This window comes from Molossus molossus, unplaced genomic scaffold (genome assembly GCF_014108415.1).
Source record: "Molossus molossus isolate mMolMol1 unplaced genomic scaffold, mMolMol1.p scaffold_m16_p_12, whole genome shotgun sequence".
Lineage (NCBI taxonomy): Eukaryota > Metazoa > Chordata > Mammalia > Chiroptera > Molossidae > Molossus > Molossus molossus.
The window spans coordinates 553,009-568,635 of NW_023425347.1; the positions used below are offsets into that span (position 1 = coordinate 553,009).

Genomic DNA, 15,627 nt, shown 5'->3' on the forward strand with positions numbered 1-15,627 from the left:
TAATGGACCTTCTAGTGGTCAGTCATATTCATCCACAGATGCTTGAAATACTAATGAGGAGGAGAAGGAGCCCAGCTCCTTTCATTAGGACACGCTTTTTAAGGAAATAAGTAGTTAAAAGTAAACTTAACATGTGTAACTGATGTTTTGCTAATCATCATTATAGTGATGACTTAATCCAGAAGAATGTTAACTCTGGAGCCTGTGAACTCAGAAAGGAACACATTTTAGTTGCAGGAGGTGTAGTGGGGTGATGGGCTAGAGACGTTAGCGTAAGAAATACACGAGAATGAAACTTGGGAGAAATTACATGGAAACAATTCAAGGAGAGAAATAAGGTTGTACAGTTTTAAAAGGTTTTGATCCCATTTTAAAATGTTCAAATTTAAAATGTGCTATTATATTTACCCTAGTAAATATTCAAGCCTAGAGCAAAATATTTGTTTTAAATATGTTTTATATTGATTTTTCAAGGAGAGAGAGAGAGAAACTTCAGTGTGAGACAGAAACATCAATGGACTGCCTCCTGTACGCCCCCCAAGCCCGAAACCCGGGCCTGTGCCCTGACTGGGAATCAAACCTGGACCTCTCAGTCCATGGGACGTCACTTAATCCACTGAGCCACACCAGCCAGGCCTAGAGTAAACTATTTCAGATACCAACCTGAAGCACGTGGGAAGGGGCTGTATGTGTGCCATGTTTTCTTGGGAATGGGGCCCGTGGCTGTACTCAGATTCGTAAAGAGCATGAGCCCAGAACAGGTAGGTAGAGGCCAGTCACCGTGTTCTGAGGGGACAGTTTAGTTCTGGTCTCAGCCTGTTCGTCGTGCCTTTCCTGTGCCCACATGGAGATGTATAGAAGGTACAAAAATATGTCTGCTTTTAAAAATCTCTTGAGAGCCCTGGCTGGTTTAGCTCAGTAGTTAGAGCATTGATCCACGGACCAAGCCGGTCACGGGTTCGATTCCAGTCAAGGGCACGTGCCTTGGTTGCGGTTTGGTCCCAGCCCTGGTTGGGGTTGAGCGGGAGGCAGCCAGTCAATGTGTCTCTCTCACATCAGTCTCCCTCTCTCCCCCCGACTCTGTCTGAAGATAAATGGAAGCATATCCTCAGGTAAGGATTGAAAAAAATCTCGATAGAATTATGAATTCTTAGGGCTGAGCTCTTAGTTCAGAAACATCTCTCCTGTTGTCTTCATGGAACAATAACATTTATTCTTTGACTGTGTCAGACTCACATATGACGCACTTTCTGTTTCAGTTTGAAGGAAGGAAGTACTGTGAGCACGATTTCCAGATGCTCTTTGCTCCTTGCTGCCACCAGTGCGGTAAGTCCACGGCGGAGCACAGCACAGTGGGCTCCAGCGTCGCCTACGCTAGTTACCGTCACTCAGGGTCCGGCCGGCGGGGCTCAGTGGCTGAGCGTCGGCCCTGCACCAAGAGGTCACCGGCTCGATCCTGGGCAGGGCACATGCCCAGGCTGTGGGCCTGATCCCCAGTGGGGGGCGTGCAGGAGGTGGCCAGTTGATGTTCTCTCTCATCCATGTTTCTGTCTCTCTCTCCCTCTCCCTTTCTATCTCTAAAACTAATAAAGAAAAAAAATTTTTTTTATCCTCACCCGAGGACATTTTTTCGTTTTTTGTTCAGAGAGTGGGAGGAAATGAGAGAGAGAGAAACATCGATGTGAAAGGGACACATCAAGTGGTTGCTCCCTGCGTGACCCAACCAGGGCTGAGGACAAACTGTAACCGAGGCACATGCCCTTAGTGGGAACCGAACCCGGGTCTCTCTGGACTGCAGGCCGACGCTCCAACTGCTGAGCCAAACCAGCCAGGGCGAAAAAAAATTTTTTTAAGTGTCAATGTAAAAGTGGGTTTTCGTGCTCATTGTAAATAGCATTTAGGTACTTTACCAGTCCTCTTGCCTATTATTAATATATAACAAGCTGGAAGAGTATCAAACCGAGAAGTGATTTTTAAGGACATCTAGTATAAAGTTATTTTGGGACTAACTAGGACTTCTGTTAGATGATTTTTTATTATTATTTTTTTTAATCCTCACCCAAAGATATTTTTTTCATTGATTTTTAGATAGAAAGGGAGGGAGGAAGTGAGAGAGAGAGAATCGTTGATGCGACAGACACATTTGTTGGTTGCCTCTAGCACAACCCTGGCTGGTGCTGGGGGTCACACCTGCAACCCAGGTACGTGCCCTTGACCGGGAATTGAACCTGTGATTCTTCCATCCAAAGACCGACACTCGAACCACTGAGCCAAAGCGGTCAGGACTAGGTGACTTTTTTGGAATATTCATTTCCCGTTAGTGCGGACTTGACCTGCTTGATTTGGGGTTTGCCAGAGGGAGACAGAGATGTCACTGAGGCATGGCGACACTTGGAGATTGCCTGTCACCCGGGGGTGGGCTTGCTGGCCCCTCGCTGGCTGGGGACAGTGCCCCAGACGCCTTCAGAGGTTGGAGAAACAGCAGAATGTTGTCACGGTTGGATGAAAGAAGAAATGAAGCTTGGGCTACGAGAAAATGTACTGTGGATGTCAGCTCTCTGTGTCGGTGGTGACATTTCACAGAGCCCGTCACTGGGAAGGGAAAGAGGGATCTAGAGATGGGATGAGACAACCTGAAATAGCATTTTCTGATACAGTGCTTACTGTGGGAGACACGTGTGCAGCAAGTCCCTCTCTGTGGAGAAAGGTTTACATGTGTCTGTGTCCTGTGATTTCCCCTTGCGCTCTGAGCCGTGAAATGCCACGCTGGGGCCTGTGTTCCTTTTGCACAGGTGAATTCATCATCGGCCGAGTCATCAAAGCCATGAATAACAGCTGGCACCCCGAATGCTTCCGCTGTGACCTGTGCCAGGAAGTGCTGGCCGACATCGGCTTTGTCAAGAATGCCGGCAGGTGGGTGGAGGAAGTGACGGCTCTGTGGGGTGCATGTTCTGGCTCTGTGGGGTGCATGTTCTCGCGGGGTGTAGGTGGTGCTTTGCGAGCCCAGTGCCAGGGATAGGGGTACAGACTGCCTGTCGGGACGGCCTGGGTTCCGGGTAGCGGCGCTCAGCTCCACATGTGTTCTGGGCTGGTGACCCTAAAACGGAGTTTCTAAAAGACCAGTCAGATGATCTGAATTGGAATAAATCATGTTTATGTAAAAACTCGTGGCTTGATTCTGCTCAGTTCAATCAGCAGTGAATTCTAAAGCAGTGGGTTCGTGACTTGAGGGAGATGGGAAGCCTGTTTCCTCCTGATTACTAGGAAGCACCTTCGATTTCGAGTTTCCATGCCTGAGTTCCGGCTCTGTCTAGGCACCTGTGCCGCCCCTGCCACAACCGCGAGAAAGCCCGGGGCCTGGGGAAGTACGTCTGCCAGAAGTGCCACGCCATCATCGACGAGCAGCCCCTGATCTTCAAGAACGACCCGTACCACCCGGACCACTTCAGCTGTGCCAACTGCGGGTACGAGAGCTCTGTCCCCGAGCAAACTGGAGGGCAGGAGAGGTCCCACTCACCTGTCCCTGTTACTCCGCAGCCCACCTTGTTTCCGCCAGTGTTCAGTCTGGAAAATGTGCAACCTGCAGAACAGTCAAGAGGACGGTTTAAAGAGCCCTCCATGCCCTCCATGGAGTGTAATCAGTTAGCATTTCGCCCGTTTGACTGCAGCCCGTGTGCGCGTGTGTGGGTGTGCACGTGTACATGCCTTCATGTGATCAGACCTTTTTTTTTTTTTTTTTATCCTCACGAGGATATTTTTCCATTTTTTGTACAGATAGAGTGGGAGGGAGAGAGAGGAAGGGAGAGAGAGTGAGAAACATCGACGTGAAGGGACACATCGAGTGGCTGCCACCCGCACGACCAACCAAGGCCGGGGACAAACTGCAACCGAGGTACATGCCCTTAGCGGGAACCGAACCCGGGTCTCTCCGGACCGCAGGCCGACGCTCTAACCGCTGAGCCAAACTGGCCAGGGCTGTGATCAGACCATATTAAAATATCCAAATCATGCCCAAAACTGTTTTCCAATACAGGATTTTTTTAAAGCTGTAGAAATTATTATTTTTGTACATCTATAACTTTTACAGTTGTAATAATTAGGGTGTTAACTTGAAATATTTTAAATTCTACCTAAGGGAACAAAAACTCATGATAAATTGTTAGGCTATGATTTTCTGAATTTGTTGTCTAGTATAAAAATTTAAAGGAAAAAGCCCGGTCGGTGTGGCTCAGTGGTTGAGCGTCGACCCATGCACCAAGAGGTCGCCAGTTCGATTTCCGGGCAGGGCACATGCCCAGATTGTGGGCCCGATCCCCAGTGGGGGGCATGCAGGAGGCAGCCAGTCGATGTTCTCTCATCAATGTTTCTATCTCTCTCCCTCTTCCTTCTTCTCTCTCTAAAATTAATAAAGAAAAAAATGTAAAGGAAAGAGATACTTTGCATAGTGAATATGAACTCACATGCTGTGTTCCAGTCGGGGCAGACAGGACAGGCTGAGGGTCAGGAAAACAGCTTTGTGGTGCTGAAAACAGCCACCTCGTTTTTTCTGGGGTCAGTTTGTGACTTTTCTTGCCTATCCTCTCTCTGGTGGAATAGTTCTCATTTTTTGTTAGCACTTTTAAAGAAGTATTTAAACAGATGAAGTTCAAACAAGTCCATTTGGCTAATTGGGGCTATCGCTGGCATGTTTATTGACATAGGAGATTGCAAATAACGGTATACTTGGCATTTGGAAACAGAAATTCTGGTCATTTCCTTTGTTTATTTCTTACTAACCTATAGCTATTCTTAAAAGCTTGGGACAATTTAATTATTAAATGGACCACTCTTCAAAGTCCTCGGTTACTTTGGAAAGATGTCACTGAGTCTCCTCAGTATCATTATTCTCTAGCTTTTTAGGGAGACACATGGATGACAGACAAGGAAATGACAGATGGCAGTGTGATTGTGTGACTGCCGGTACATTTTGTCATTATTGCTGACACTGATGTTTCGTTGGGAACTGGAAACCTGTTCAAACCTCTTGGTTCAGGTTCCTGTGATCACCAGGAGGGAGAATAAGTCACAGGGATTATTATATCAAAAAACTCCATAAAGGGTTAGCCACGTTGTTGCCTGGCTTTTCCTCTCCTGATAGTGTCATTGTCTTTGTCCTGACAGGAAGGAGCTGACTGCGGATGCCCGGGAGCTGAAGGGGGAGCTGTACTGCCTGCCGTGCCATGACAAGATGGGGGTCCCCATCTGCGGGGCCTGCCGCCGGCCCATCGAGGGGCGTGTGGTGAACGCCATGGGCAAGCAGTGGCACGTGGAGGTGGGCTCGGTGGCCGGGGGCAGCAGACTCCTCGTTTCCCCGCTGGGTGTGTTAGCAAAATGAGCAGATTTCGAAGATTAAACAGGAACCTTTCAGAGACCACTGACTTTGCAGAAGATCAGGAGTGTAGACTATTCACTGCGTTTGCGAGCTCTTGGGAACGATAGAGGATGTGTTCTTTGTTCTTAAATCTTCTCGGGGCGTGAAGTGTTGCGGTCCACCCCGGCCGCAGGCGCCGCTCCATGCGCACCTGTCTTCTCCGTGTGCTGGGTCTGGCGCCTGTGAGATTCCGAGTCAGGACCGCAGTGCGGCAGGAGGGCGGCGGCCCAGGGAAGCCGCGGCCCCAGGCTCGCATGAGTCTTCTCTGAGGAGGGTTTAACTTGGACTTTGACTTCACTTAATAAGTAAAATAGGACGGTTCAAAAATAACCTCTAGCAATTTTTTTTCAGCATTTCGTGTGTGCCAAGTGTGAAAAGCCATTCCTTGGACATCGCCATTACGAAAGGAAGGGGCTGGCCTACTGTGAAACCCACTATAACCAGGTATGGCCTGTGGTCATTGGCTACGGGATGTACTTCGTGAACTGACGCTCATCAGTAATCTAGTTACGAGGAAATCCCTCGGGAAACGTTTGCCACCCAGTGCCAGACCCAGCCTGGCTGTCCTGTGCGTTTAGCTCCCTGAAATCTGGGACATCTCCAGAGCAGTCTTTTCGTTTTTTGATAGTGATGAAAAGAAAATTAATTTCATCATAACAAGTAAAAATTAATCAGTGAACCGCTACTCATTTTCTGTGGTAATGGTAAAATCCGGATTTAGGTAGCCAGCTATTTGGTTTGTTTTCTGTTGTTTCGTTTTATCTGTACTGTTGGAAGTATTACAGACGTCCCCCCTTTTTTCCTCACCCCCTCTCCTCCCTGCTCCCACCCACCTCCTGCACCAGCTACTTGTTTCTAAGTGGTAGAAAGAACCGGAATTATATTAAATGTTTGGTGTTTTAAAACTTAGTTCTAACGCATCTTGAATTCCTGCCACCATCTTGTTTTTCAGCTGTTTGGCGACGTCTGTTTCCACTGCAACCGCGTCATAGAAGGTGACGGTAGGTGACCCGGCTGTGCAGGCTCCGTGTGCACACGGAGCACAGGAACGTGGGATTGCCCGCCCGGGACTGTTGGCTCGGAATGTGATTGTCACTTTGTCTCTCTCCGGCCTGTTTCCCAGCAGTGTGTGGCCGAGAGGTGACAGTGGCCTGAGAGTTGGCTTGGTCACTCAGTTGCGATCATCATGGAGGCCAAGCCCCAGGGCTATTACACCAGGAAGTGGAGAGAGCATTCATGGCAGCCCTGAACCTGTTCTCTCCTTTCCCTCAAGAGAGACCACTGGGCCCCGGCAGAGCAGTGTTCACTAGGACGGTTTGATCCGCCGTGGCAGGAGTTAGGGAGAGTCGCTTGAACCTTGCAGAGGCCGATCTGGGCCATGACCTGCAGGCGTTTCCAGGACAGCCGTCCTAGTCGGTGATTCGCACAGCTGGTGACGACAGGGAGCAGCTGTGTGGTGGCAGTGGCCGGCCCAGTTTGGCAGGTCCTGTGGAGGCCTAAGCTGCCCAGTTTTCAGCTGTCGTTCTCGCCAGAGCCTGACTCGGGAAATACTTACTGAAACGATGCACGTGCAGTTTGCAAAGGGTTAGTTCAGGAAAGCAATCTTAGTGCCACTGAGAACAAATGTCCTCCTGCACGGGGCGGTCACCAGATGAAGACACTGTCACAGGGAGCCCTCCACTGTGACAGAAACGCTGCTCTGGGTGAATACGTTGCTGTCTGCACTTTCCTTTAATCTTCTCTCCCATGGGCCTGTGCACAGTGGCAGCAGGGACAGGAGGGCAGTGGAAGGTGTGCTGGGCGAGCCCGGGCCAGGAAAGCTCGTCCGGGACGTGATGCGTGTTTGTAGACGCTGCATTGCCCGCAGGAGAGCGGACTGGGGTGTGCAGACGTGGTATGTGCTGTGGAGTACATGCCTCATAGGACACTCGAGGGAAAGAGAAAACCAGTTAACTGTAAATGAAGGTAGAGATGCAGTTTCCTGAACTCACGCCTTCAGGGAATGGTTTCCTGATACGTGAGGCCCAGTCAGGCATTTTCAGGAGACACAGGGCAACAATACTTACCACATTTTCAATGCAGGAGGAAGGAAAGTAGATTTCTGTGTATATTTTGAAAAAAAATGAAGCTTGATCCCTGGCCGGTTTGGCTCAGCGGTTAGAACATCGGCCTGTAGACCAAAGAGTCACAGGTTCGATTCCAGTCAAGGGCAGGTACCTCAGGTGGAGGTTTGATCCCCGGCCCTGGTTGGGGTCGTGTGGGAGGCAACCAGTTGATGTGTCCCTCTCACGTCGATGTTTCTCTCTCTCTTTCTCCCTCCCACTCTATCTGAAAATCAGTGGAAAAATATCCTCGGTTGAGGATTAAAAAATAAAAGTAAATAAATAAATAAAGCTTGAGAGAGGCAGTAATAATTTTTCCCATCATGAAGCCTACAGTCATGGAAGACATAAATTGTTCTGTTTGTATGGGTTTTTTTGTTTTTTACTTGTTACAGATGTTTCTCCTATTTCCCCCGTAGACACCCTCCTCCCCATCCTGTCCCCCACCCCCCTGCATTGTTGTCTGTGTCGGTTGGTTATGCATACATGCAGATAAGTTGCTTTGTTTTTATGTTTTTAAAAATTAGTGAAAAAATTAATGAAATTGACTGATTCAATAAATATTTATGACACACAAAAGGTTTTTAACTATGTGATACTTTGGCAAGCAAACCTCCTGAGAACCTCTTCCAAGTGTCTTGGAAGTAACCTGAGTCCCGCGTGTGTCACGCGCTCTGCTCTCTCCGCAGTGGTGTCCGCGCTCAACAAAGCCTGGTGCGTGAGCTGCTTCGCCTGCTCCACCTGCAACACCAAGCTGACGCTCAAGTGAGTGTGCGGGTCGGGCGGCGTGGGTGCCGGCGCTGAAAATGTGGGTCACAGCTGTGAACACACAGAGTTTTTAAAAAGAGAATTATTTCATTCCTTTTTCCTTCTTTCTACTCAGGCCTTCTGAAAGTAAAAATGTTTCCTTTAACTGTTCCCTGTTCTTTCTTCTGTTCCTTCTTTGTGCGGCTCCAAGGGATAAGTTTGTTGAAATTGACCTAAAACCAGTCTGCAAACACTGCTATGAGAAAATGCCAGAAGAATTTAAGAGGCGACTTGCCAAACGGGAGAGAGAAGCAAAGGATAAAGACAAGCAGAAGAAGAGAAAGCCTGTCTGTCTGTAAACTCTCTGTCCTTCTGTCGCTGTCGCGCCTGGTCAGTCCTCAGGCTGTGCGTGTCCTCCCGCTTCCTCCCGGTGTGCGTGGCCCTGGGCGCGCAGGCAGGGTCCGTCCTTCTCCATGAGGACGAAAATCAGAGAGCTTAAGTTAATAAAGCTCTGATACCAGCGTGTAGATTCCTTCATCTCTTTTTTAAAATCACAGTATGGGGTAGATTTTTCTCTCTTTTTGTTTAATGGACTCAAAAGGAAGACTTTCAATCTCTTGATACAGGGAAAAGTTTTAAAGTACTTTTGTCCGATAATTGCAGCTTTTAAAATGCTGGTTTTTGGTTTCTTTGCCTAATTAACTTAGTTGATAAAGTCCAAATGTCTCATGTTCTGAGTTCTTTAATACATTAAATTGTTTCAGCGTGTTTCGGATCTACGCAAACACCGTGTAATGTACGTGATAAGAGATCTATCTGTGGTGTCTGTGCAGGGTGGGGCAGAAGAAGGTTTACAGTTGTTTGTATGGAAAATAATTAATAAATAGTAAGTAATAATACAAGAATAAACTGTTTTTTGAGCTCACAGCTGTAAATTCCTTTTGCCCCACCTGTGTATGGGCTTTCACATGGTACCCATCTGCTGCTATTAATGAATTCATGTTCTTGATGTTTCCAAATTCTGTTTCTGATTTTTTTTTTCTTTTTTTATCCTCACCTGAGGACATTTTTCCATTTTCTGTTCAGACAGAGTGGGAGGGAGAGAGAGAGAGAAACATCCATATGAAAGGGACACATCGAGTGGCTGCCACCCACACGACCAACCAGGGCCGGGGACAAACTGCAACCAAGGTACATGCCCCTAGCGGGAACCGAACCCGGGTCTCTCTGGACCGCAGGCTGACACTCTAACCGCTGAACCAAACCAGCCAGGGCTGTTTCCGATTTTTATTAGAAATAATTCAAGCTTAGAAATTCTGTTGAATTACTAGCATGATTATCCCCTTTTTTCCTTTATGGTTACCATTGTGTTCTGAGCTCTGGAAAGGTTTTGTTTTGTTTTTTATTTTTTTCAGTTTTTATGTTTCTTTCTATAAAGAGGAATTAAAATTCAAATATGAAATTAAAATAGTAGAAGGGCCCTGGCCATTGTGGCTCAGTTGGTTGGCACTGTCCCATGCCCAGGAGGTTGCCTGTTCAAGGTTGCCGGGAAGGTCGAGGGCACATGCCAAGGTTGCAGGCTCAATCCCGGGTACGGGGTGCAGGAGGCAGCCAATCGGTGTTGTGCGCGCTCTCTCTCATTCTTTAAAATAAAATAAAAAATGGACGGATTGCTTAGCAGTATCTCCTAAAGCAGTGATTATTTATTTCCTTCAATTTAAAAAATGGCAGTTTTTGTAGCTTCTGTTCTAAAAAGACTTTGGGAGAAATGTTTAACTCAGTAGTTTAAATCAAACTGACCAAAGAAATGTAACATTCTACTCACTATCAAATCAGCATTAGGATCTCTGAAAAACAGCTAGAAAATAATTCCCATATGGTGCTTTAAAATAAAAGGTTTTAGCAGATTTAATCATTTGACATAGATGACAATGTACTGCCAAACTTGTTCCACAAATGCTTCTAAATACAATTTCACAGAAAATGCACAAGTTATTAAGTTGTGTATTTACTTAATTCCCAGTGAAAGACCCTGGTTTCAACAGGAATAAGCTGTAGATGAGCACACTGTTACAGACAGGAGGCCATCTGAAACTGTGCTCTCCAGAACTGTTTCACAGATAAATGAACAATATGTATTGCTCTAGCTTTTAACACGAATGTGCTCCCCGTGCAGCTGCCATTCACAAAATGTAATCACGGTTGTCTGGTTTGTTTGTGTTCATTAAGAGTGATTAAAAACCTTCCTTATCTCCCCTACCAACCAAAATAATCCATTCTAATTTAAGATTTATTTCAGATGATCTGGGGGGCGGGGATGAGATGGAAGGCAAACCATTTTATGCCAGGAAAGACGAAACCTCATCATAACCTAATTTAAAATAGTAAGATTATTTTGCCTTCAGTAAAGAGCATCATTCAAATTACAGAAATATAATTCTTTGCTTTAAGAGAACACTTTTAAAGTGTTCTCATGGTACTTGAAAATGTGACTGGTTTGTCCGGCCAGTGTAGTTCAGTGGTTGAGTGTCGACCCCTGCACCAAGAGGTTGCTGGTTCAATTCCCGGTCAGGGCACATGCCCGGTTGTGGGCCCAATCCCCAGTAGGGGGCATGTGGGAGGCAGCCATTCAGTACTGTCTCTCACCAATGTTTCTATCTCTTCCTCTCTCTCTTAAAATCAATAAAGAAAAAAATTAAAATGTGACTGATTTTACTTACATAAATTATACTTATATTAGATTTCTGTATACTCAGCACTAATTACAATGTAATACACATCTTGTATTACACAGGTAGGATCAATTTATAGGGCAAATACTATAAACTTTTACATCTACATGTGACAGGAATTGAGATTAGAATTATAGTTGTTTGCTAACACGTCATCATATAGTGTCTTCATTTACTTCAGTGAAACTATTTTACATTATTTACATGTGCATGTTAAATATATTTCCACTGACTTTTTTTATTATTCTTTTTAGGAATAAATTTGTGGAGTTTGATATGAAACCAGTCTGTAAAAAGTGCTATGAGAAATTTCCGCTGGAGCTGAAGAAAAGACTTAAGAAGCTGTCTGAAACCTTAGGAAGGAAATAATCGCCCTGGTTGTATTTTCCTTCTTGTCTCTGCAAAGATGAGAGTACCGGCCTCAGTGAGCTCACCCGCACCTGTTCAAACCTGTCTCAAAGTAGTGGAGTGAAGGGGACCTAGACGACTCATTTTCTTCATCTCCTTTGTCTCATTCTAAAAAGTTTGCATGATCATATTTAAAGCACGGGTGAAGTCAAGATTTGCCTTTGTTAATAACTCATCAATTTATTAAAATGTAGACTACATAGCAAAAGATACATGGTTAGATGTTAAATTTTAATTTAGGTCCAAAAAATTAAATACAACTTATAAAAATGAAAGTAAGGAGTCACCTTTTACATGATTCAGGTAAAAAAATATAAACATTATTTTACTGTGCATTCAAAAGAAAATTAATTTCAACTGTTATTGAGGAGGATATAGGGAAGAAAAATAACCAAGAAAAACAAATTGTATGGAATCTTAGTATGTTTATCAAACTAGTAGCTGTAAAATGAATATACACATTGCTAACACAAAACAAGTGTATTCAGAACTGCTTGGATTTGTGTGTGTGTGTGTTAAATGCAATAATTACACTTAGTTTTTTAAAAATTATGCTTAGTTTTAGCCCCGGCTGGTTTGGCTCAGTGGTTACAGCATCAGCCCTCAGACCAAAGGGTCTTGGGTTTGATTCCCAGTCAGGGTCATGCAAGAGACAACCAATTGATGTGTTTCTCACATCAGTGTTTCTCTCTCTCTCTCCCTCTCTCTGTCTCCCCCTCCCACTCTATCTAAAAAATATAATAATCGAGGTGGGGGAGGAAAAACATCTGTAAAAAAATTGGGGGAAAAAAGATGTAAGGCAATGAAACCTTGTAAAAAATAAATAAATAAATAAAAGGTGTATTCCACAGGAAAATAAATAAAAAATATAATAATCAATGGAAAAATACCCTCAGGTGAGGATTAACAAAAGAAAAAAATTATGCTTACTTTTATATTTTGTTCTTGTGAACTTCTTCCTTCATACAGCTAACACAGTAGTTACAGCTAATAGTTCACTGTTCTAAATTTTGTGCAAAAAAATTTATTCTATGTATTTGAAAATACAATATACTTTGCAGTATTGGAAACAAGTTTTTCTTTTAATGTATTACAAATTATGTTTCTAAGCTTAATATCAAAGATGTAATCAGAATAGGACATGAAAATAAATTTTATGTAGCTTGGAATGTATCACTTAAAAAACATGAATGTGTATGTTTTGGTCATATTGCCTTTATAGCCAAGTTAATATCTGTGCTTTATAGCTAGACTTGCCTTGCCTTAGGAAAATACTTACTGTCGTCAGGAATTCTAGCTGTTCCACGCAGTGCCCACTAAAAATAAGTATATTGGTTGAGATTTATAAACTCAGATTTATTTACCACAGCTATGATTATATTTTTAAAAAGTTTTTCTCCCTTTTTGGGAAACACATTAAAATTCATTTCTGCCATTTTATTAGAAGAGAATGATGTTGATATGTGTTTCAAGTTTTTCATTTCAAATCTCATAACTAATTGGATTTTATTTGCTATAGTGTATAAATGACAGTTAAATTGGAAGAGGATATCTCTGTCAATTTTAGGTTAAAAGTAGTGAATTCTACTTCATCAAAGGTTTTATTCTGAAGTTTCTGGTCCATTCTTTCTTGATAAATTTGTATGCAAAGCATTTAGTTATGAACATCATTAAATGTTGCTGCTGTGTTATTTAAAACAAAGTTGCCAAGATGGATTTCTAAAAGAAAATTACTGCTTTTTTCAAAAATAGCTAAAATACCGTTTGCCATTAAAAATATCATTGTACGATGCTATCGCTCTGTCATTAAAATGTTTGTGTGCATGTATTAGGATGTTAGGGTAAATTCTGTTACAGGTTTCAAATAACTTATACCAATAACTTATTTTTAGTGTTCTTTTAGAATTCAAAGAATTACAAATGACTGAAAATAATTAAATATATGGCTTTAAAACTGCATGTGTTCAGAAGTTTAAAAGCGCCTTTGCCTTTGATAGTAAGAATCGAAATCCCGCCCATGTGCCTTTGTCAGCTGATTTATGACCAGCAGTGAAAACCTTGAAAATATTTACTAAATATCATACTGTGGACATAGGCAAAGTAGTCCCGGGCTTGCAGTACAGGGTCTTGATGCTGAACTCTGAAACACACCGAGACCAGAAACACGGAGCGGAAAAGCCGACAGCTAACTGCCGGATCACCTTGAAGACCGCCCGCACTTCGCTGCCTTGCTTGCTGACCTTCCCCGCCCTGCCGCCGGTGCTCTGCCGTCCTTCTGAAGGGTCAGTGTCTCCTGGTTGTTACTTCGGGTAGTCCTTTCTTCCTTAACGGCCACCTGGAGCCCTTCAGGTGGGAAGGAGGAAGAAGGTGAAGAGTTTTATTGGAATAGAAGACAAACTGTTTAAAGTCCCAACAAGGCAGTTTTAAATGATTCATTGTTTTTACTGAATTCCTAAGTGCTCTTTGTTTTTAATCAAGCCTAATATAACTGGGGAAAATGTCTGGATACAAACACAACATTCTTTGGATCATGTTCAAAGCCTTGGTAACACTGCACCTGAGATGACAGGTCACGGTGCCTCGCTCACTTGCTCACGTGGCCATTTCTAAGTGCGAGAAGGTTCAAGGTAGGCTTACAGCATTCTCACTGTACCTCGTTTTAGATCGTAAGCTTTATGGCAGGGACACACTTCCTAATTATGTTGTTCTATAGCAACCTTTGCATTATCTCTTGGTACTTAATAAATGTTTATAATTATTAATAGCCTGTTGTGCATTGTGTAATTTGAATGGCTTTGAGACAGAACTGTGAGAAGACAGAGCTAATGTTTGGCCCTGGCCGGTTTGGCTCAGTGGTTGGAGTGTCAGCCTGAGGTCCTGAGAGACCCGGGTTCGGTTCCTGCTAAGGGCACGTACCACAGTTGCAGTTTGTCCCCGGCCCTGGTTGGGTCGTGTGGGTGGCAGCCACTTGATGTGTCCCTTTCACGTCGATGTTTCTCTCTCTCTTCCTCTATCCCTCCTACTCCATCTGAGTGCAAAAAAGAAAAAAAAAAGGCCTTTTGGAAGCAAGCTAGGTGTCCAGCGATGGTGAGTGGATAGAGGAAGTTACATACACACTGGACTATTAGCCATAAAAGAAGGAAATCTTGCCATTTACAACAACATGGATGGACCTTGAAGGTTTCATGCTAAGTGAAGTAAATCAGTCAGACAAATACTATATGATTTCACTTACATGTGGAATATAGAAAACAAAAAAGTTTCTAGATCCAGAGCAGAGATGATGGTTGGCTGAGTTGGGGTAGGGTGTATTTTATAACTTGAAGTTATAAAATGACTGAGTTCGGGATGTGGCTGACGCATGGCACAGTGACCAATTAACCATGCTGTAGTGCACATTTCAAAGTTGCTGAAAAAATAGATTTTAAGAGTTCTCATCACAAATTTCTAACTGTGGTGATAGATGTAATATATTACCTGAAAGTAAATATGTCAATTATATCTCAGGCTTTAAAAGGGTTTCACATTTGCCCTGGCCTGTTTGGCTCAGCGGTTAGAGCGTCAGCCTGCAGACCAGAGAGTCCTGGGTTCGGTCCTGCTAAGGGCACGTACCTCGGTTGCAGTTTGTCCCCAGCCCTGGTTTGGGTCGTGTGGGTGGCAACCACTTGATGTGTCTTTTGTCAGTGTTTCTCTCTCTTCCTCTCTCCCTCCCACTCTATCTGAAGATGAATGCAAAAATTTCCTCCAGTGAGGATTTAAAAAAAAAAGTTCCACATGAAAATAAACAGGCGTTTTAAACTTTTACTGTATGTAGTTTATTTTAGGAACACAATTTAAAAGTACTATATCGCCTGGCCAGTGTGGCTCAGTGGTTGAGCGTCGACCCATGCACTAAGGTCACTGGTTTGATTCCCGGTCAAGGCACATGCCCAGGTTGTGGGCCCAGTCCACAGTGGGGGGCATGCAGGAGGCAGCCAATCGATGTTCTCTCATCAATGTTTCTATCTCTCTCTAAAATCAATAAAGAAAAAAAAAGTAGCCTGGCCAGTTTGGCTCAGCGGTTAGAGCATCGGCCTGCGGACCAGAGAAACCCAGGTTCAGTTCCTGCTAAGGGCACGTACCTCGGTTGCAGTTCGTCCCCTGCCCATTGGGGTCGTGTGGGTGGCAACCACTCAATGTGTCTCTCTCACATGGATGTTTTTCTCTCTCACCCTCCTTCCCGCTCTAT

At 44.2% G+C, this 15,627-nt stretch overlaps 1 protein-coding gene across 8 annotated transcripts in view; it reads left to right on the forward strand.

Moving 5' to 3' along the window:
* LIMS1 (LIM zinc finger domain containing 1) overlaps positions 1-11,995 on the forward strand; it is a 97,560-nt gene extending 85,565 nt beyond the window's left edge. For 2 of the 8 annotated variants that reach the window (XM_036257032.1, XM_036257031.1), the window contains 8 exons: positions 1,260-1,326; positions 2,793-2,913; positions 3,315-3,464; positions 5,161-5,311; positions 5,762-5,854; positions 6,363-6,411; positions 8,202-8,277; positions 8,471-8,649. In XM_036257032.1, the coding sequence (XP_036112925.1) occupies positions 1,260-1,326; positions 2,793-2,913; positions 3,315-3,464; positions 5,161-5,311; positions 5,762-5,854; positions 6,363-6,411; positions 8,202-8,277; positions 8,471-8,618 (855 nt within the window). In that variant the 3' untranslated portion in view covers positions 8,619-8,649. The other 6 variants (XM_036257030.1, XM_036257028.1, XM_036257029.1 and 3 more) reach the window with 5 other exon arrangements.
* Positions 11,996-15,627: the final 3,632 nt, after the last annotated feature.